General features: G+C 39.3%; 1 protein-coding gene across 2 annotated transcripts; it reads left to right on the top strand.

Moving 5' to 3' along the window:
• Positions 1-504: 504 nt before the first annotated feature.
• Positions 505-21,616, top strand: LOC101852463 (thioredoxin domain-containing protein 11). Of its 2 annotated transcripts, XM_035968921.1 has the most exons (16): positions 505-685; positions 1,409-1,628; positions 2,583-2,703; positions 3,962-4,068; positions 4,684-4,777; positions 5,311-5,423; positions 6,201-6,269; positions 6,657-6,788; positions 8,393-8,596; positions 9,476-10,081; positions 10,617-10,665; positions 11,492-11,646; positions 12,421-12,533; positions 13,623-13,703; positions 14,685-14,720; positions 21,083-21,616. In XM_035968921.1, the coding sequence occupies exons 1-16, from the start codon at positions 537-539 to the stop codon at positions 21,534-21,536; spliced, it is 2,703 nt and encodes a 900-aa protein (XP_035824814.1). In that variant the 5' UTR covers positions 505-536; the 3' UTR covers positions 21,537-21,616. The 2 variants fall into 2 exon arrangements, with proteins under 2 accessions (XP_035824814.1, XP_012936183.2); XM_013080729.2 differs by lacking the exon at positions 14,685-14,720.
• Positions 21,617-22,792: the final 1,176 nt, after the last annotated feature.

Below are 22,792 nucleotides of genomic sequence, written 5' to 3'. Positions count from 1 at the left end.
AATTAGTTGACAGATCAATTAGATTTCTGTCTTCAAAAAACCGTTATAACCTAAATCTATATGGTGTGTTGTTTCCTTTTGGGATCGTCATTTTATCAAGAAAGTTTTTAATTGGCGTAACCATGTTGATTGTGAGGTGCAAGCAAGGGGTATAATAATTATTCATAATATTATGGGTAGGCCTATGAATGAAAAGTGCGCAGGTTTGCTGTCGTCTCGCTATAATTTGTGCTTACTTTCATTCCGTATTATATTACTTCACTCCTGCTTTGTTCAATATTTAGGCTAGTGGTACATGTATGCTCTTGGAGCCTGTCCTCGTCTTGGTGTATGAGGCTCAAGTCGTCAGCGAAGAGGATTTCGTTTAGTTGTTCTCAACATAATTATCTAATTATTATTATTATTTATTTTACACCCTCTTTCCTTTGAACTTTGAACCAGTTCCAAGTAGGTAAACAATAAATAAAATCTGGCACTGAAGAGCTCGCCACAAGGGCGATAATGTCTAAACTTCTCCGTGACGTGTTAGTCCGTCAATGGCGGATGTTGTCAAAACACATGTTGTCCGAACCTTAGCGATACTACGGAGGCCAGATGCCCTCTTTCGTGGAATGGCACGTCACCCTGAGATATGCTGCTTGCTGCTCACATTTTTTGTTACACTAGTAGCAAAATATGGAAGCAGGTGAGCATGAATGAAATTCCAAGCTCACATGAAAGTGAAAATTTACAACAACATTGGGTCTACTCTGGCTGTCTTAGTCTTAGATTAGTGGGCGGTGGCTTCTGTCTTGTTTTCAATTTTTGAATGTTTAGTTAACAACATCTGTTTCTTTTCCCCAATGGCTTTTGATAAGCAACATCTGGCTTTCTTCTGAATGTTTTTGATGCAGGGTTTGTAGCATTGCAGAATAAAGATCTTTCGCTTGCGGTTTGTTTTTCTGAGAATAAGACTAAGACTAAGAGTAAGATCAGTCTTGGCAAGAATTTAAGCCTATTCTTGCAGCCAGAACTTCATAATAGGATCTAGATTCTAGATTCTAGACTCTAGATCTACTTCAATAATTAAAGTCAGCTACCGTTGTTCCTCTACTGTTTCATGGAGTATGATGAACCATGGAAAAGACAGATGATGAAGTTTGAGAGTATGGGTGTGTTTATACAAGTTAGAGAGGCTAATGATTATGATTATGTTACCTTCAAATGTTATGTTAACCCATTCACCTGTGCCCACACATCATTCATTCTTTTCTTTTTATACTCTTGTAACACCTCTAATCTTCAGCACTTAGATCTAGATCTATATAACCTTATCACTTTAACTAACGAAAGAGGCAGATGATGATGATGATGAGCCGTTCTCTTGCTGTGGTATTTTCCCATCATCATGTTCTGCGTGTCTTCACAGCCTCCAAGGGAAGCCGGTCACGATGCCTCCCAAGCAGCCACAGTTCATGTTTCCCCCAACGGCCATGGTCGCAGATTCTCCGAGGGGTTCCTTAGTTCCCCTTATTCAACTGTTGAGCCGAGATGAACTTGTGGTGGTCATGTATTACGCTCCTTGGTGCTCCAAGTCCCAGCGTGCAAGAGAGGAGTTTTTGAAAGCTGCCAACTTTTTGAGGAGCAAGGTAGGGGTACTGCAGTGACTGTCTTAGAAGAACTGCTTGATTTCTTGTCAGTGTGGTCCAAGACTTGTTTTTGTGTTGAGTGAGATTTCTACTTTTGTAGAGCCTTAAGTAAATGAAATATTTTTGCTTAATTAAATTGTGTGTGCTTGTAAATTATTTTCATCTGCTGATTTTGTCATATTATATCATGAGCTAGTTGAATAGGAAGGTGGTATTATATCATGTGTACTTGTTACAACTCTCTCTCTCTCTCTCTCTCTCTCTCTCTCTCTCTCTCTCTCTCTCTCTCTCTCTCTCTCTTATTCTCTCTCTCTCTTTGTCTCCCTCTCTTTCTCTCTCTCTCTCTCTCTCTCTCTCTCTCTCTCTCTCATTCTCTCTTTCTCTGTCTCTCTCTCTCCCTCCCTCCCTCCCTCCCTCCCTCTATCTCTCTCTTCTCTCCTTTCTCTCGCTCTCTTTCACCTGCCTTGCTCCCTGTCTCTTCTCTTTCTCTGTTTTTTTCTCTTTTCTAATAACCCAGTCCTTCACTTTTTTTCTTTTTATAATCTGTGTTTTTGGTCCCACCTCTTCTCTGCATTAAATGACTGTCGTTGTGTCTACTCTGTGTGCTTCTCTTTACTCAAACACACAAAAACTTACCCAAATTGGTGGTCAGGTCTAGATCAAGGATTTTTTATATGAACTTGTTAACTTGCAGTGAATTGGCTTGATACATTTTTAACCCCCTGACAGGCATCAATATCAGGAGTGCTGTCAGTACTTATTCTGTAATTAAATACATGATGTATATATATTATACATACAACCCTTCCATTGTCAGGGCTGCTTAATAATGGCTTTGTTGTAAAAGCCCACAGACTGTTTTGGGCCAGGGTAGTGAAGTTAATGTAATGTTGATATAATGCAGTGAAGCAGTTGTTCTTGATGTCTGTATTGGAAACATTTTTATTTCTTTAGGTTTCATTTGCTGCTGTGAATTGCTGGTGGCCGGAGGGTGACTGCCGCAAAAGGTACAAGTTTCTCATGTTTCCTGTGGTTATGGTATACCACACAAAGCTGGATGGTTATAGGTACTCAGGTACGAATACATCTAATTTATGAATTCATCTCTGCTGTTTTTGTGTTTGAATGCGCGAGGGTCCTTATATGATTACACTCAGTTGACTCTTTGAGTTGAAAATGTGAAGTGTGCTGACAAAATGAGTTACCTCTCTGATTCGAGTCTATTGGAAATATATATACATCATGCTAGTAGGTGAAGTTTTTACAATTTATTAAAGTATGAAATAATAAAAGGCATGTTATGCTTAAAGAATATCGCTTCAATAGAAAATCTACAAATTTGACCCTCGTGTTGAATTTTGGCCAAAATGTATGTGTCAGCACTTCTCACACATGTTCAGCGGTAATGTAGCAGATGGATGGAGTTTTGTGAGTAATTGTATGTCTTATTTGAACTGCTGCATCACCATATGTTTTGGGGCGTGGAGTGTTTGTTCTATTTCTTGTCAGTGTTGCCTCTGTCCGTATCAGGTCCTGGGAAAATGCAGGTGGTTGGGGGAGGCCACTGGTAGGGTCTACTTCTTTTCTTTCCCTCTTTTATTTCTTGTGAATCTGTCATACTTTTTCACTTTTCCAAGTGGCCGTTATTATGTTTACACATGTGCTTATCTTTCTCAAACCTGGCTGTTGTCATACCCCTGATCATAGACTGCAATGTAACAAGCGTTTTGAATATTGTGTTACATGATTTCACGTATTATAATTATAACACATCTTGAATATCTTTTTAAAAATATTTTAATAAGTGTTTTACAACACTCGCAACTGCATATGGTCATATGAGTGCGCTGGCACACTTAACTCTTTCAGTCGTAGGAAATTTTGAATTTTGTGCGGGTGGCGGCCGAAACCTACTTTTATCGATTTTGGACCACTAAGGGATCTTTAACGTGCGCAACTTGCGCGCGCGACATCTGAGATTTTTCGCCCATGTCCAAGAATGCTAGGTGTAGATCTTTCCTACCAGAAGATCAGGGGTGTGGCTGAAAGACAGCAGTAAGAAGGAGCCAAGGAGAAGCAGTGAGAAGGATGCAGAAAGAGTCAGGAGCCTAGAGGAGGGGGTAAAGGAGGTTCTGAGGTGGGGGTGGAAAGTGATGACGAAAGCAGACGACAGGATATTGCTAGAGAGCAGGAAAGAAGATGAAAGAAGAACATTTTTTTTCTGTCGCTAACCGGATTCGAACCCGGGACCTTTGAATGAGAGGGGAACACGTTCACCTCAAGGCCACGAGAGCCCCCCCCGTTGAATATCTATTCTGTTTGTTTGTCAACAGGAGTGATGAGGTCAGAGCATCTGATCAGGTTTGTGGAGAATCTTTTGTACCCTGTGACCTTGGTGCACTCATTGCCGCAGTCAGAGGAAATGGTCGCTAAACATGAGGTGAGCTCTTTGTGGATTCATTGTTCCTTTTGCTACACATTGTCTTCGTTTCTGTTGCCAGCCATATTTCTTTCCTTTATTTTTGTGTGGGAAAAGTTACAATGGCTGTGACCATGTGAGTGTTTGTCTTTAGTTTTTGCTGGCATTCAAATTGCTCCTTGTTTCCTATCAAACATCTATCTTCCTTATCTCTCCTCCTTCTTTTTTGTGTATGTTACTCTCTTGTAGCACATCTATTCTTCGGCACTTATATGACCATATTGTGTTGCAAGTGCCGTAAAACTCTTACGAAAAGTAAGTTCAGAAGTGGTGTCTGTTAATTATTTCATTCTGTTCAGAGTAAAATGTTGTTTATATACGCTCACAATAGTTAGAGGGAATGAGTACTTTGGGATTTGGGTATTCAAGGAAGGAGTTTAAAAAAATCTTTAAGACAGTTTCTCATTTTTGTTTCTTGTATACTTCATCTGTTCCTGGGAATGTTGGAAAATGAGACTTTTCCTTATACAATGCGCCCCTTGAGTTGTGTGTTGCATGCATAAACAAATGTTGAAACCACAATTGTTGTTTTGTCTTTGTGAAAGACAATGTCGACTTTTATGTTTCTCTTCACAGAATGTCGTCCTTGGGTTTTTTAATCTGTCATCACATTCTCAAGAGAACAGCTACAGACAATTTTACTATGCTGCTATGAGAACTATTGAGAGAGGTGAGCCACTGTTTGAGTTGATTATGGATTTGTATTCAAATAAAATCTTTCCCATAACTACAAAATTGCATTCCATTCTTTAATTTTTGTTTTTCTTTTATTCTAAATTCTTGAATCTTCGAAAAATAGATACGTTATTACTAATATGAGTGAGAAAACCATGTTTATTTGTTTGCTCCTCGTTCTCCTCAGGATGCACCTCAAAATGGTGTATAGCAGAGTCTTACACTGAGCAGTCAATCTGCTTATAGTCTTATAATCTAGCTTGATATGGGTTTGGCAGGACCATGCAGGTTGTCAAATCTTCCTGTTCCATTTTGGCCTCTCCAACGCTGACTATTTCATGTATTATAAAAGCAGCCGTAAGTGAGAGCATTCACCATAAGCTATTTTGGCCAAATACAGCCAGCATGGTCATATAATTTTATTCTCAAGAATGAAAGTGTATTCCCACGCTCTATTCAGATCTGATCTCTCTTGATTCATATTTTATTTTTTTTATCTTCCAAGCTTGGTTTTGCTAATGTCCTCAGACCCCATCCAACCTGTCCGGTTTGCCGTGATGACTCAAGCTAAGTTGGCCTCCGGTGTGAACTTGTTCCGAGAGGAAGACATTATCCTGCTCCGGTTATTCAATAACTCTTTGGTGAGATTTCAAGGTCTGAGATCGTGTTTCACTTTGTTCTTGTTGTTGCTCTGCAGCCTAGTCTCATTTGTGAGTGGTTAGAGGATGCACAGAATTACTCTAGTTGCATTGATGTGCTTCACTTTATTCAAACAAACAAATAAGTCAGCAAACAAGATGAAACTGATGCCAGTGGTATAATATTTAGGTGCTTCACTCTCGCATGTAGAAGACCTGAGCTAGATTCCTGCCTAGGGAGAATTTTTGTGGAGTATGTGGACCAATCTGTTAGGATATTGTATCCGTTTCAGCCTGGGTTGACTCTGACAAGCAGGATATTGTTCAGCCTCTTATATATGATGTAAACTGTGTTGATGGGGTAGAAAGACAGCTTCATTATTGACAGAAACAAAAAAAAAGAACACAAAGATGACCCATTAAGGGAAATCCCAAAATTTTCAACTTTTTGTGTGAGTGATTGGGAATTTCGTGTGGTCTGTCTCTTCCGTTCCTGCTTCATGATGTCATTCTTCTTATCTGTTCCTGGTTAAATGTTCCTCATATCGCTCTGATTTACCTAATACTCAAAATATGGGGTGTGAGGTGGGGGTGAGGGTTGTTGTTTGGATGTTATGTGCTGCTCTTTCTATTTCTTTTCTATGTGAAGTAAATTACCATTATTATTTCAATTTCATTCTTTTTCTCAAACATACCAGTAAACCTGTTGACATGAGATGGTTACATTAGTGATTTACCCTGTGCTATGGTTCAATATCTGTCTTTGAAATCTGTGTCCAGGTTTACCCCCTGAGGAATAACGTCACCAGCTCCAACCTTGTCACCTGGGCTCTCAGGAACAAAGGACAGGTAGGCTTTAGTGATCTTATACAGTGGCTTTTTTTTTGTCTTTACTTTCAAGTGCCGGGTCGGGAAAAAATATAGTAATCATGGTTTGCTACTCATTGCTCTGCTCAGATGCTCTCAAGAAAAAGAGCCCCTATTATTTCGGCTTTTTCCTGTCACCTGTCTTCTTAAATTCTCTTAGTACTAGTAGTTGTTCGTGGTCCACCTCTGCCTCTTTTGCCATCTTATTTTTCCTTTGAGAATTTATTTGAATCTTATTTTTTTAAAAATCTATCATGTCAAAGTCATGTTTCTGATTTGACGCTTTTTTTCCCCTTTTATTTTCTCAAAACTTAAAAAAAATGACTTACGCCCTTGTGGAATGACACTGACAATATTTTCGTCTTGTAGCTGTCTGTGACACGGCTCTCTCCCGAGGGTCTCAAGAGCCGCGTGCTCGCCGATCACTTGGTGCAAGGGCCGGCACTGATTCTGTTCCATGCGGAGAACCCATTGTTTGAAGCCGAGCGTGAACTTCATGTGGTGAGAGCTGGTTAGTTTAAACAGGAAGGAGTGTGCTTCATGTGTATTCTATGAAGAAGGTAACCCTTTGCTGTCTCAAAGGGCCCCAGTTGTTTAGTCAGAAATCTGCTAGCTGCTTGCATATGCTATAAGGAAAGTTGTGGTTTCTGTGGGGTGATCAGAGGGTGCCAAAGGTAAGTTCTAAACCTTTTCTTTCCCTCTGTCGTTTCTGTCTTATCTGTTGGGCTTTTTCACGTACAAACACTTACTCAATGATATTGCGTCTGTGTGCTTTTCTCTACATAAGGTGTCGTCTCCTGAGAATTTAGGAGTTGTAAGAGTGATGATTTTGGAATTAACTGTTAATATTCGTGAGTTGATAAATAAATTGGGAAGAAACAAATTCTGAACAACAATAATAACTGATTCATAAATTGTCAAATGACAAGTTGCGGGTGAACTGACTTTAAAACGTTATAAAGAAAATAGTGAAATAACAAAACATGAGGTGTGCTGATTAGATACTGTTTGTTTTCAGCTCTTTTTTTGTATGCTTTCAGGAAACTAGTGGCAAACATAAAATGTAAAAGAAATGTGATTTATGAGTTATTAATAGATGATATTTTTTTGTAAACTAATGTAAATAAATAATTCTGTATGTACAAGTAATGATAATCTTCTGTGGAAATAATAGACAGTTTCTATTGTTTTGTTTTTCCCTCTCTGTCTTTGTATGTCTGAGGTTGGCCCCTCCTTTCCTTAATGCGCATTCAAGTTAACACTTTCTACCTTGAAGTTGAAAGCAGAAATCTATCAGTAATATGTATTTTCTGCTTTACAATGTGCAATGCAAGATTATTAAATCATCCACAGTTGTCTTGGGGTGTCATTTACTCTCTAGCCCCTTTCACCTCCCATTTGCACTTCATTCATTGTGTGGTTCCTGTGAAAATTCTACCTTTTTCTCCATTGACTTTGATTCGTGATAGATATCCTTGATCAGCAGCTGAAGACCGTTTCTTTGTGAACAAATATAAATATATAATTTGTATATACTACGACCTACCGCTAAAGGCAGTGGCCTTCCACTTCTGTGTCCCTGATGAACAGACAAGGGTTTTTTTGTGGTTTTTTTGTGAACAAATGTAAATATAGTCGTTCGTGGACAACACAAATACGGTAAACTCAAAATGATGGATAGCTGGTACAATTTGCTACTCCCTAACTGATATCTCTTTATTTTTTTCCGTTATAATCAGTTTACCTGAAGTATAAAGGTGTCGGAATGCATTCGTTAGTCCCAACCGTGTTTGAGTTATCTGTGCCCGACTGTATGTAAGTTTTTATGTTCTATCGCCGTCAGTTTTATTTGTGAAGAGATGTGAATGTATAGTTTGTATGTATTATTACCAACAGCTTTCTTTATGAACACATTTAAATATATAAGTTTGCATGTATTACCATCAACAGCTGTATTTGTCAACACATGTAAATATACAGTTTGTATGTACTATCCCCAACACCTGTGTTTGTGAACAAATTTAATTAGTTTGTATAAACTGTCATCAATAGCTATATGTGTGAACAAATGTAAAGATATAGTTTGTATGTACTCCCCCCAACAGCTGAAGACGGTTGCCCTCCACTTCCGCCAGTGCATGCTGAGGCCGCGGTGGAGCGCCATGTACTCCGCCTGGGCTCGCGTGCTGAGACAGGATGCTGTCAGATACCAACAGGTCGCGGCTACCTGTGAGAAGCTACGCCGGACCCACGCGGCGCGCGGCCAGGCAAGCAAGTGCTGCATCTCTGCCATCGCTCAGTCTTTGAAGGTGAGATGGGGCTGAGAAGTGCAGTCGAACCAGCTCTAATGCTGCCGTCCGCTGACAAAACCCGTTTTTTCATTTTTGATGCCAATTTTTTAATTTTTGCCATATTGATAGCCTGATCAGTTACACTACTTGTGTGAAAAAATAAAAGTGAAACTATGACTACTTTTTGAATAAATTAGAATTCAAATTTTGGACGAACACATAGTTTTTAATGGTTACGATTTTACAGTAAGCCAAAAAATCTGAATATCGTTATCAAAGAAACCCAACAAATTCTTTGCAAACATTCCAAGTCAATATTCTTAAGAATACAGTTTTTTTAATAACTTCCATGTTATCGTTAAAGCAAATGGTGTTTTAATGGTAACAACATGCAGCGTTTTGGTTCTCCTGTAAAATTGTTAAGAGTGCCTGTACTGCATTTTTTAAAATGACGACAGAGCTCAGCATATCTTTCCTGGCCTGGACCAGTTGCCTGTTTTAAAAAAAATGGGAAATTGAACAGTGCAATTAGCATTCATAAAATCCGACTTTTGCTGACAATTTTTGTGGCGAAATTTTATGCTTTTTATTTTGTGATTATTGTTGAGGGAGGATTTGTGTGTTTTGTTCTTTCTTTTTATTACAGTGTTGATGTTGTCTAACGTTAGTTCCTGCAGGTTGTTGGAAAGTGCCTCCGGTTCTTTTGTAGGTTTTGTTTTGACACTTTTTGCTCTCCTTTGTGAATAATTACACGGTTACCTATTTTGTTTTTCGTTCCCTCTGTCGTTTTTGCCTGTCTTTCTTTATTCTTGTTCTAAGTGACTATTTTTTTGGGGGTTAATATAATTTGTCTTTACTTACATAAACAAAACGTTTTTATTTTGAAACTGTTTTCAGCGTGGGAACAGAGTGTGCAGTGTATGTTGCCATGACGACAAGGTGTGCAGCCTGCTCCCGACATTCCAGTCCACATTTGCCAACTGCAGTCTTCCTTCTGATTGTCAGCACGTTCTCCTGTCGTACGAGTGGTCTCACAAGTGCAGTATATGTTGTCGCGCTCGCGCGGACTGGACCAGTCAAAATCCTTCAAGAGGACACCACCGTCTTGCTGATGATGGGACGAAAGCGTCCTTCGGTTTTCAAGAGTCAGGGTTTTCCCATTTTTCCTCCCATGAAGGTGATCCGTCCTCCAATCGTAGACCGACAGACAGGTATATACGGGACCATCTAGAACGGCTTCCGCGTCGTTTGTGTGAACGTCTCATTCTGGAGAAGCAGCAAAGTTTGGTCGACCACTTGACCGTTCAAAGTGGCGGATTCCAACTTGGGACTTCTGGGACTTTTTCAGGAGCCAAACAGTTCTCGGAGATTGGTTGTTCCAGCAATAGGTCATTAAGTTTCTACTCTATTGACTCTCAGAATCATTGGATGTTCTCTGATCGCCTGTCTGTAAATATATCATGGCCTTACCAGACCTCGGCAACTGTTTTGTTTGATAAACAAGTGAGTATTTGCTAAGATTTTGCATTTTGTTTTGTTTCTGATTACATTATAATTAGTTTTTAAAAAAATTGTTTCAGTGAAAATATTTTGTGTGTGTGTGTGTGTGTGTGTGTGTGTGTGTGTGTGTGTGTGTGTGTGTGTGTGTGTGTGCTTGTGCACTTGCGTGCGTGCTTTTGTATCTTTTTTTTTAATAGATAACTTTTACTGGTAGTCTTTTGAAGGAGTGAGAGTTTTTTTTAGTGTGTGTGTGTTATTTGTGTACTATCTTATTTTATTTTATTATCTATTAGAATTTTTGTATTTGTGTATGTGTAAGTGAGCTGTTAGTTACTATTTTTTTCTCTCTCAAAGAAAAGATGTTGGTTAGAAAACATAAATTAAGCTGATCAGTGACCTAGCTCTGTTTGAGTGCTAGTATTTTTCATTTATTCATTGGTGGGAACTGTCAGCCTTTCCAAAGATGGTAGCTTTTATGTTTTATAAAACTTATGTGATTCAAAACTATCTCTCTCTCTCTTATTTTTATTTTCCTCAGAATGAAGAACATTATGCTATGCAAGAAAACATAACTATTAGCAATGCCAGTGAGTATTGAGGTGGAAGCCTTTTAGCTTTGTCTTGGGGGTTTCATGAGTGGATGGTTGGGGGTGCTCTGGTGTTGTTTGCTCCTTCTTTCCTATCCAACATGTATCTTCATGATCTCTCATCCTTTTTTGTGTTTGTTACTCTCTTGTAACACCTCTAATCTTCGGCACTTATATGACTATTGTATTGCAAGTGCGGTAAAACACTAAAATGAACAAACTGAAATGTAGCAGAGGAAAATGAAGAAAAAGAAATTGAAATCTTGGCAGCTGTATATCTGGCCAAGTATTTAAGACTTTGCTGTTTGTTACATCGAATGGTTGGAGGGTGCTATTGGTAAGTCCTATTTATTTTTCCCCACTGTTGTTCTTTTCTATCAACTTACTCTCTCCATGCACTAAATGACTGAAATTGTGTTGATGTGCTTCTTTACTCAAGGTTTGCGTATTTCTGGGAAAAGAGAATAGACCAAAAAAAAGTACCTTTAAATGTGTCTAGCTGGCCAAGTAAAGTTGAGGACTTGGTTACTTAATGTAATTCATGTAAAAGTGAATAAATTGTGGGTGGCTGGCGGTTGCTCTGGTCTGGTATGCTCCTTCATTCATATCAAACATCTATTATCCTTATCTCTCGTCCTTCTTTTCTATATATATAATATCTCTGGTAGTAGTAACACCTTTAATATTTCGCCACTTATGCGACCTATTTTTGTTTGCAAGTGCTGTAGGATTCTTAATAATACTAAACAAACTAAAACAAGTGAATGAATAGCCAAGAAAGTTAAATTATATGTGTTCATTTCTAGATTTTTCCCTTTTCCTACAGTGTCTTTCATCCTCAAGTTTGAGAAAGGTCAGCTGGAGCGAGTACGTCAGAGCCACAGTTTCCCTCAGACTTATTGCTCTGCGGAGGGCGGCAGAGCCTGTATCAAGGAGCTAGACGCTCATAGCTTCACCAGGGCTGTACATCGCGAGGACATGGTAAGCCATGTGCGTTATTGATGGTCGGAGATGGATATTACATTGGTGTTGCCTTGATAATAGTTGAAATGCATTGAAACAAAGAAAAAATGTACTCCATTCCATACAATTCAGTATTGTAGTATACTGTGTTCAATCATATTGTACTGTGCAACACATCATACCATACCATAACGTACTGTACTATACCGTACCAACCATACCATACCATACCATACCGTATCATACCATACCATACCATACCATACCATACCATACCATACCATACCATACTAAAATATCATAACGTACTGTACTATACCGTACCATACCATACCATACCATACCAACCTTACCGTACTTTACCATACCATACCATACCATACCATACCATACCATACCATACCATACCATACCATACCGTACTGTACTATACTATACTGTACCAACCATACCATACCATACCGTACTGTACTATACTGTACCAACCATACCATACCATACCATACCAGAGAAAGAGAAGGAAGAGAGAGGAAGAGAGACAGAAAAAATATTGCTATTTGAACCGTATGGTGCTTGTGTTCCTTGTATCATTGTAAAGCGCATTAACCCTTTTTTAGGGGTGGAAATGCACCGTATAAGTACAGTTTATAATAATGATCATTGTTACTGTAATTATTACTACTATTATTATTATTATTGTTATCATTTTTATTATTATTGTTAATAGTAATATTTTTATTAATATTATTAATATCATCAAACATGTTTCTCATATTTCTCTCCTTGTACCAGGACGTGGTGGTGTTGGTGTACGCCCACTGGTGCGGCTTCTGCCAGACGTTCAGCCACACCTTCCTGTCCCTGGCCCAGTACTTTGCCCCGTCTCGGCACATTGAGTTTGCTCGGTGAGGATTCACCTGGCTTCTGTGTGTGTGTGTGTGTGTGTGTGTGTGTGTGTGTGTGTGTGTGTGTGTGTGTGTGTGTTTTTTGGGTGTGTGTGTGGGTGTGCGTGAGTGTGCGCGTTTACTGGAAGTGGAGATTTTCTGGATATATTACATGAAAATCTGGCTTCCTAGTATTGTTGGGACTTTGCCCGAAGGGTGTGTGATTGTTTTTAATGTTTGTCATAATGCATTCCTGTTTATATGTTTATTTATATTTTAATCCTTTTATGCATGTCAGACTGCACTTTACATCAGATGGTCTTGATACAAGATGTATTAGTCTAACTTGTAAATTTTTAAGTCTCCACACTCACGTTTTCGCAGGGGTCAAAAAAACTGAGGATTTTTGTTTGTACCCTCTTCTCTATGTACTGCACAGTTTGTAGGTGTTGTGGGTGATTTTTGGGCTGATTGTGAGGGATTTGCTCTTTCTCCCCTCCATTTTGTCTCAAAAAACAAAATCGTAGGGAATCAAAGCGAGTGGTTGGAGGGAAAAACTGGTACTTCCCATCCTCCCCCCCCTGTTGTTTCTGTGTATCTGTGAGTTTTTCTTACTCTTTCCCTGCAATAAGTGACATATATTATTGTGTCGTTGTGCACCTTTTTACTCAAATATACAAACAAACAAACAGTCTTTGTGGTTTTGCATTGTACACGATCAGTTTGATTGTAATGAATTGTACTGTGCGATCAACATGTAGGAGAAATTACTGGCTTAAGGCGACCGTTCTGCTGGTAAAAAACGTATACTCCAACCTGCTCTAATGGCCACCTGTTGAAGACCATCACCTGTATCAATGACCACTTCCCTCTTCCTCTTTTGCATTTCGTTCTGTAGTATTATGACCCTGTCGGAGATGTCCACCTGTCAAAGACAACCAATTTTCTCCTCAACAGTGAGTGGCTGTCTTGGACAATTTCAACCATACTTTAAGTGTAAAAAATATGACAGTTTGATATGAGCCTGGAAGAGCCGACTTTTACAACAGCCCTGTTACGTTTACAATGTTACATTTTTTAAGTTGTTTCTCTCTCTGCCTGTGTCCTCAGTGTCAATGGTGGCCTCAATGACCTGCCGTGGCAGTACAACTTTGACTCTTACCCAAGTGTGATATTCTTCCCAGCCCGCAGGTAAGGATTCTTCAGCTCATGTTTTGCTGTGTTTATCGTACATTTACTCACCTATAACATGACCTCGCATATAATATTGCAGGGTACAGTTTGACTCCAAAACTGGCCCAATTTTGTGGTCTCACAAATATTCATCATCATTGCCTTTCTCACCCTGCACCAGGGTATAGGCCATGGACAAACACCCCCCACTTTTCTCTATCCTGGGCTAGCCTCTTGATGTTATTCCATGTCTTTCCACTTTTCTGTACATCAATTTCTGTAAAAATATTGCAGGGTGAATATCTGAAACGTTAGAAAGACCTCAACAAGAGGGCAGAGTGGTTTAGGAAGTTGGTGTCTTATGTGCACGGTTTTGATGCTGGTAATTAGAAAACATTCAGTGGAAACAATTTTCATCAAAATTGGGTAAAGTCAAATATCCCTGCGGTAAAACTGTCCTTGAGGATTGCAGCTGAGAGTACATTCTGCTTTGGATTGCTGAAGTATGCTGCAAAAAATTCCTGTGTTTGCTGCATTCGTAAATGATGGGTCGGCAGGAAAATTCTGAGTCATTAACTTATGGAGTTGTTTTGTATACTCTTACATGGGTATCTAGATTAGCCTTCAATTCTGATATTATGTTAGATTTCATTGAGTTGAGACCAGTTCTATAGTAAACAATCTACATTGAACTAGTGTTCTGACCCCCTGAGCCTACATGACCTTCCTGTGCACCTGTACCTCCAAGAGAAAAACCCACTAGATTTACAATGCAGCGTATTGAGGCATGCGTTGGGTGTTTGGAAGGGTGAAGGTCGCACACACTGGGACATGCCCTCGCGTCTGTAGGGTTAAGGCTGTTGTGAATGGCACCGAACCTTTTTACTTGTAAAATCCCCACTGAACGTGAACCTTTAGTGGCTCTTCAACCTGTCCTTGTGTTATTTCCGGAGAGTGTGTGTGTTCAGATACAAACTCCAGCTTTGTTGTAATTTTTAGAGAGCCTCTCGAGTTGAGAATTGCTGGGAAAAAGAGGTGAGTTGTATGCACCATATTTCTGCACTGATGAACAGCCGCCAGTTTCTCCTTGATGTCTCAGGATCATCGTAAAGTTTATCATGAGAACTCATACCTGTGCTTGTCATATATATTTTTAATCTGATATAATAATATATATAAAACGCATGGATGAAAGTTTTTCCCTGAAATATAGCCCTACAATTTTATAAAATAATTGCTTATGTTCTGTTTCTTCAGTAAAAAGAACCACTGGATTGTGACAATCACATATCGACTACTCAGTTTAAGACTCCGTCTTATCTCTTCCTTAGAATTACAAAGTTCTATCTGCTCAGTACCTAGTTTTGAGACCTTTGATAAAACAAAATTTTGAGTTTCACATCATGTCAAGCCTTTTCGAATGCAATTCTTTAAATATCCTGATACTGGTTCCAAATAATCTTGCGATTTTTATAGAGCAGATAGAAAATTTGATTTCTGACCTCATGGTCCTCGTAACTCAATACAGACGAAATTGTCAGATAAAACTTTGTAATTCTAACGGCATATGGCAAAGTCGATATCAAGATTTAGAGCTTAAAAAAAATGTTTTTATAATGTTTTAAAGTCCTAATTTTAATATTAGAATAAAGACAGTGATGAATTTCTCAGGATGAGTAATAATCTGTCAGAAGTCTCAAATACATTCGCTCTGAGACAATCAATTACCTACGACGTCTTAAGATGTCTGGGTTTTACTTAAACGGAGATGGGAGTTTACAAGATGTTTTCTAGAATCTGATTTTGTTTTCTTTTGAAAAACAAAGTGTCATCGTATTCTTCTGGTAACAATTTATTCTGAAGTACTTAAAACTGTTCCTTTCTGATATGCGAGTTTAAGATTTAACAACTCGCAAAAAAAAAAAAGCAAAGAGCGGTGTCAACTGAGTAGAGTTATGGTATTTAATGAAATATGTCATAGAAATCAGCTGTGTGATGACAATGTCTTAGCTTCTCTCTGCTTGGCAACCCCGAATACTGCTTTCATTATACGTACATGAAATGAGGGAATGTAGGAATCATTGAATTTTGACATTTCTCTGTCACTCAAAAGATGAAAATATGGCTGTTTATATTTTGTGTTTGTATTTCTTTTTTCTTTGTGTGTTTTTGTTTGTTTGTGTTTTTGTTTGTTTGTGTTTTTGTGTGGAAATTAACATTTTTATATGTATTTGTGAGAGTTTACTTTATTATGTGTGTGTACATGTGAAATGAAATCTTTTGTGTGTATATATGTGTGAGATTTTCTTTACTTAATCTGGGTTCGTAGATCTTCCATTTGTGTTTCATATTTTGTTTAACGTATGTTTATAAGTCTTTATGTGTACTCATTATTTTTCTATTACTTTTCCTCTCTGCTTTTGATGTTTCTGTTTTCTCATTGCTTCTGCTGTTTTTGAGGGCTTTCCCTGCCTTTTGCGGCTGCTGCTTTTGAAGGCCTTTTCTGTCTTTGTGTCGGCTGCCTTGTTCGAGATGTGCTGTGGGATGCTCCCTCATGACCGCTGCTTGGGTCTTCTTTCTTTCGCTGTTCGTATTTCTTTGTGTGGCAGATGCCTGTCTGTCTTTCTGTCTCTCTGCCTCTCTATCTCTCTCTCTATCTATCTATCTATCTACTCTCTCTTTCTCTCCCTCCCTCTCTCTCTCTATCTCTCCCTTTTCTCTCTCTCTTTTCCCCCTTCTCTCTCCCTCCTGTTTCTCTCCCTCCCGTTTCTCTCCCACGCCCTCTCCCTCCTCTCTCCCTCCTCTCTCCCTCTCCCCCTTCCCCCTACCTCCCTCTGTCCCCTTCTGTCTCTCCCCTTTCTCTCTCTCTCTCTCTCTCTCTCTCTCTCTCTCTCTCTCTCTCTCTCCCTCTCTCTCTCCCTCTCTCTCTCTCCCCCTCTCTCTCTCTCTCTCTCTCCCCCCTTCTCGTCCACCCTCACATCCTTCTCCTCCTCCCCTTCTCTGTCTTTCTCACTTACTCACAAATAGACCCACAGCTCACCAGCTGGAAGTGCAACCCCTTTATTGGCTGAAAAACATCTGTGCACGTCTTGTTCAGGTGCACAATAAGTGTGATGAGCTTCTGTGGTGACCCGCTTAGAAGCTTCTTCACCATTGCATGGGAAAAACTTTGAGTTCAATTCCCATGTGGGGAGGATTTTACCGAGCTTTTGCATTCAGTTTTCTGAGATATTGTGTCCCTCTTTGCCTGGTGGGTGGTTGGCAGGTGCTCTGGTGTGATTGGCTTCTTCTTTCCTATCAAACATCTATCGCCCTTATCTCCCCTTGTTCTTTTTTATGTTTGTTACTCTCTTGTAACACCTCTAATCTTCTGGCACTCATATGACCGTATGCAGTTGCGAACGCCGTAAAACCTTAAACTAAAAACTCTTCGCCTGGGTTGGCCTTGATAGGCAGTGTCGTAGCAGCCCTCCTCCTAAGTGACCTAAATTGTGGCGATAGGGGCGTGAAACTTCTACTGTTACAATTGCATAAGTGTGGTACTTCTGTCTTTGTTTTTTGTCTCAGCTTTTGATTTGTGTTGCTTTTTTTTTTACTTTCCTCCTTCCTCTTTACTGGCATCTGTTTAGTAAGGGTTAGGTTCTCTGCCATTCTTTGCCGAAAGCGTGAGGTTGATTCCCGCAAGGTTAATAATTTAAAAAAATTGAGACTCTTGGTATCTGTGCTTGGGTTGGCCAAAGCTTTGAAAATTTTCCTAACGATCAAGTTCAAGACCAACTCTTTTAGAATTTGATGCGGGGGTCATCCACATCGCTGGGTAGTTGGCGGGTGCTCTGGTGTGGTTTGATTCTTCTTTCCAATCAAACATCTATTGTCCTTATCTACCCTCCCTTGTTTTATTTGTGCGTTACTCTCTTGTAACACCTCTAGTCTGCGGTACTTGAATGACCTAATTGTGGTGCAAGTACTGAAAAACACTTACTAAAACAAAAAACCCCCAAAACCTCACCTCAAGCAACCAAGTTCAAGAACAACTCATTTAGGATTTGTTGTGGGGTCATCCACACCTAGGGTAGTGCTACTGACTGAAGATATCTTTAGGCCATTCCCAAAGGGGGGATATTAACATGTTCTTATGCACAGTAGAATTGTAAATAGGCTGACTTATCAATGTCATGCTCATACTTTACTGGAATAACGTAGGGGGAACTGCTGCTTTTTCTTTCCTCATCCTTACCATTGTCATTTTTCCTCTACTTCTTTTGTATGTTTGGCACTATTGTGGGAACTGCTGTTTTCGGGGTGCCTTGATAGTCTAAGCAGACTTTGTGCTGTTGAGGCTAGAGAGGTGAGCAGAGCAGGCCTGATTCCCCGTTTGGACTTCTCTGTTGACATCCACACCTTGGTGCTCATATGACCGTCTGCAGTTGCGAGCCCGTAAATCCTTACTAAAACTGAAAACATTTACACCTCAGCCTTAGCCCAGCTTGGTACCAACTGAGCTATCTTTTCTCATAGGGATGAAATAATATTCAGAATTCTGAGAAATCGAGTGCTTTTCTCTGGATGTGTTGCTGCAGGCCTTGCTGTGGTGCTTAGTGGTTTTCTTCCTTCTCGCTCTATTGTGATTGTTTTGTTCGTTGGTTTGTTTTTTCTTCTGGATATTGCTTATTTACCTGTCTTGTCTTTTCTTCTCTGTGTGCTTTGTTTGATGTTTTTGTGTGCTTACTTGTATTATTATATTTGTCTGCGAGATTTGGTTGTGTGCGTGTTTTTGTGCATGTTTGCGTTTGTGTGTGTGTGTGTGTGCGTGTGTGTGTGCGTGTGTGTGTGTGCGTGCGTGTGTGCGTGCGTGTGTGCGTGGGTACATGTGTGCATTTGTATTGTGTACTTTACTTTTATTCTTATGTGGGCGGTTGGTGGGTGCTCTGGTGTGGCTTGCTCCTTCTTTCCTATCAAACATCTATCGTCCTGATCTCCCCTTCTTCTTTTTTATGTTTGTTACTCTCTTATAACATCTCTAATCTTCTGGCGTTCAAATGACCTTATGCAGTTGCGAGCGCAGTAAAACCTCTACTAAAACAAACAACATTTATTCTTATTTTTCTCATTTTATATAATTGTTTTGATTTTTAACAGTTCCATTTGCTTGTGGGTTTATAGTGTATGTCCTTGTTGCCCTGAAGATTTAGTGTGGGTGGTTGGAGGGCTCATCTGGCATATATATGCCTTTTTTAAAACTGAGTGCTATTTCTGTCTGTCTGTTGTTGTTTTTTTTTGTTTGTTTTTTCATGCTTTGAAGACCTGTCAATGTGCTTTTCTTAAGCTTACACCCCACATGAATGAATGGATTTATACTAAGGCCCTTATGTATGTGTTACAGAGTCAGCAATATTATGGTAGTATGGCTGAAAAAACAAAACAGTATAGTGTGGTTGATAAAGCAATGATTTACATGGTAGTGTATCTGAAAAATGCAATATATGGTAGTATAGTTGAAAAACCCCCCAGTGAGGTAGTGTAGCTGGTAATGCAATATAAAGTAGTGTTTCAGAAAAAGCAATATGGTAGCTAAAAACTGATATGGTAGTATAGCTGAAAGAAGCAATATTGTTGTAGTGTAGCTAAAAAAAAAAGCAATTGAATGGTAGTATAGCTGGTAAAGCAATATATGGTAGCGTATCTGAAAAATCAATATGGTAGTATAGTTGAAAAAGCAGTATGGTAATGTTGCTGGTAATGCAATATGTACAAATGTGTCAGAAAAAGCAATATGGGAGTGAAGTTGAAGACGGAATAAGATGGTACTGAAAAATGTATGTATATGACAGAGCAGCTGAGGCTTCTGATCTTATTATTTTAGAAAGGCTTTGCTGCCAACTATGAACTTTCCTCCATGCGATTTATTGTTTGTTTTTTGCAAAAATGTCGTGTGTTAAATGTTTTTCCATTAATCAAATTCTCCAATATTTGGTGATTATCTTCCAATATTTACGCCGAGTTATTGCTATTTTAATGTTGTAGTTTAAAGTACCTGAAATTACCATGTAAAGTGAACTTTGTAGAGGGTAGTGAAAAATATTTCTGCAATAACATATTGTACATTTGTACGTGTTATTTTACACTTGTCTACTATTCCAATGCTTGCTGTAATAAGCTACAATAAGATTAAGTTTCTAATCGGAAATTGTAAACTGTATCGTACGTCACATGTCATATATGACAAATGTAGACCACATACTATTGCGCTTTTGGAAGTATAATGTATGAATGTTACTAATACTCAGTTTTACATATATTCTGGACTGCCATTCAGTGGGAATTGTTGTCATATTATTCAGCCATATTTAGCTCTCAGTGTGTGTCAGTCGATATGTGGGCTGGTGAGGGAGAAAGTTTTGGATAAATGCAAGTCCTGTCTGAGAGTTCAGATAGCTCAAAATTACTTGCTTTGTTGTGAGATAGGGACAAATTATATATGTATTAAAGTATGTATAAAATCCATCCATATATCTATTTGTGTATTTTTACATTCGTATATATACAAATGCTTGTTCAGATTTCGTGAAACTTTTCCTAGAAAAGTCCTCTGGAATGTGTTTTAGTTAATGAGTGTATATATTGATCTGCAACAGACTTGAAAGGAAAAGTTAGCTATTTGGATTAATATACGGACTATGAAAGTTACAAGTAAAAGTTATAGTGCTTAGACTTTTTCTGACCCAGAGTACATGTGTTTTGTCTGGGTTTTTCCATAAAGCTTTGCATTTGGTGGATGGTTGATGAATGCTCTTGTGTGGTTTGCCCCTCCTTTCCAACAAAACATCTATCGTCCTTACCTCCCTTCCTTCTTTTTTTCTCAGTGTGTTACTGTCTAGCAATATCTTTAATTAATCTTCAGCATTTCTGTGACCTATTTGTGTTGCAAGCTCCGTAAAACTCTAGCTAAAAGTAAAAAGTACTGCATTAGCTTCCCATACCTTGCTTAAGGTCACATTGTCTCATTATTTTGCCATGTTCTGTCTTGCATTACTTGTCCTCTTCTCTTTTTTTCCTCTTTTCTCAAATTTTCCCATCATCACTTGCCTCCTTTCATCTATTCGTATGTCATATAATTTACTCTTGTTTTAAGTGTAGTTTTAGGATGCGGCTTGTATGTCTCACTTATTTTCTTCCCCTCTAGCTAGTGTTTCTGTCTGTCTGCTTTACTTGGGAATGGTTGGAGGGTTACTCTGGCAGGTCCTATCTCTTTTCTCTCTGGATGTTGTTTCTGAGTGTCTTTTATTTTCCGCTCCCTAAATGACTACGGTAATTCTGTCGAAATGGGTCTCTTTACTTCTTAAACAAACTAAACCGAATTATGCTTTAACTCCAAGTCTTTTGTTTTGTGGTTCCAGGAAAGCTGACAGTGTGATATTCCCGGAAGACAAGGACAAAAGCCTGGTCAACCTGATACGCTTCGTCCTGCGACACGCAACATACGACACGCGCCTGCACCTGGCGGCTGACGTCTGCTCCAAGACTTGCATCCAGAAAAATATCGTCCGTTCCCAGGCTCGTATTCAGCAGCTGCGCCGTAAGTCGGCGAGGTTACAGCTGCAGCTTCACCATGTGTCGGAGGCTACAGCTGGGAGCCGGGACACAGCTAGTGTTAGTGAGGGTGAGGTTGATTTGAGGTATTATGCAAATCTCAGTGCAGACTTTCTGAAAAGGAAGCTGAAAGACATTCAGACCAATATAGAGGGTTTGATCCGGCTCTTGTCATATTTGCAAAGCAACGAAGGGAGAGAACTTTCCAAGAGACAGCTGGCGTCGTTGTTCCCCGTACAGAGTGTGAAGTCTGGTTCTTGAGGTAGTGTATGGATGGTTGGCGGGTGCTCTGGTGTGGTTTGCTCCTTCTTTCCTGTCAAACATCTATCGTCCTGATCTCCCCTCCTTCTTTTTTGTGTATGTTACTCTCTTGTAACACATTATCTATTCTTCGGCACTTGTATGACCTTATTGTGTTTCAAGTGCCGTAAAACTCTTATTAAAATTTGCTGAGGTAGTGTGGACAACTGGTGCTCAATGTTTGTTGGTGTATGTGTGGGTGTATGTGTGGGGGTGTGTGATCGTGTGTGTGTGTGTGAGTGGGAGAGTGGGGGGATGCGGAGATAGTATGTGTGTGCATTTTTTTTGTGGGTGTGTATATAAATGCGTGTGTGCATGTGTTTTTATCCAAGAACTACATTTTGTTTTTGGTGGTGGTGATGGCAACAATGTGTTTCTTTTGAATATTAAGTTTTCTGTGTAGATACGGATATCTGTATGAAATCAACATGTTTTCTGAAGGTGGCCTAGTCTGTTTCTGCAGAGTGATAATTTGTCTGCAGGTGTGAGTAGTTACATTGTATTCGAGCTCGTGGTTGGAGGGCATCAATGGTAGATCATACTCTTTTATCATCATCCCTGTTTTGTTTTAGTCTGACCATTGTTGTGTGGATGTGCAGCTGTTTACCCCAACAAAGCATTTTTAATCTAATGGATTAAGTGAAGTTTTGTTTTTGATGGTGACTGGTTGGCGGGTGATCTGGTGTGGTCTGCTCCTTTTTTTCCCTTTCAAATATCTATCGTCCTTATTGCTCCTCCTTTTTTTGTGTCTGTTACTCTTTTGTAACACGTCTAATCTTTGGCCCTTATATGGCCTAATTGTGTTATAAAACTCTTACAAAAATTAGAATGTTTTATGATGTATTGGTTTAGTGCATTATCTGCCTTTTCAGAGAGTTGGTTGATTGGCATTCTCTGTGCTGACTTACACATGTGAGAAATTGTCCAAGAACTTGGGATTTGATCATGGTTCATGTTGCTTACCTGTGTCGCCAATAGCCTAGCGGTGTTAGTTTAGACATTAATCAGATTGAGATGATGAAACAACTCTTGTGGGTGGTTGGAAGATGTCTGTGGTGGTCCTAGTCCTACTTCTCCATTGTTCTACTTTTGTTTTTGTTTGTTTGTCTGCTTTGTTCTTTCCCTTTGTTCAATGGCGATTGTCTTGTTGATTGTCAGTGTGCGTTCCCTTTGCTCAATACAATGTCTTTAAAAAAATCAACATCCTGAGCTATCAA

The sequence above is a fragment of the Aplysia californica genome, unplaced genomic scaffold, assembly GCF_000002075.1.
Source record: "Aplysia californica isolate F4 #8 unplaced genomic scaffold, AplCal3.0 scaffold00097, whole genome shotgun sequence".
Lineage (NCBI taxonomy): Eukaryota > Metazoa > Mollusca > Gastropoda > Aplysiida > Aplysiidae > Aplysia > Aplysia californica.
This window is presented reverse-complemented; position numbering and strand designations above follow the sequence as displayed.

Coding starts and splice junctions, on each gene's coding strand:
- LOC101852463 (XM_035968921.1), top strand. CDS start 537: ATGGCGGATGTTGTCAAAACACATGTTGTCCGAACCTTAGCGATACTA. Junction 686..1,408: donor GTAGCAAAATATGGAAGCAG/GTGAGCATGAAT, acceptor GTGTCTTCACAG/CCTCCAAGGGAAGCCGGTCA. Junction 1,629..2,582: donor CCAACTTTTTGAGGAGCAAG/GTAGGGGTACTG, acceptor TTATTTCTTTAG/GTTTCATTTGCTGCTGTGAA.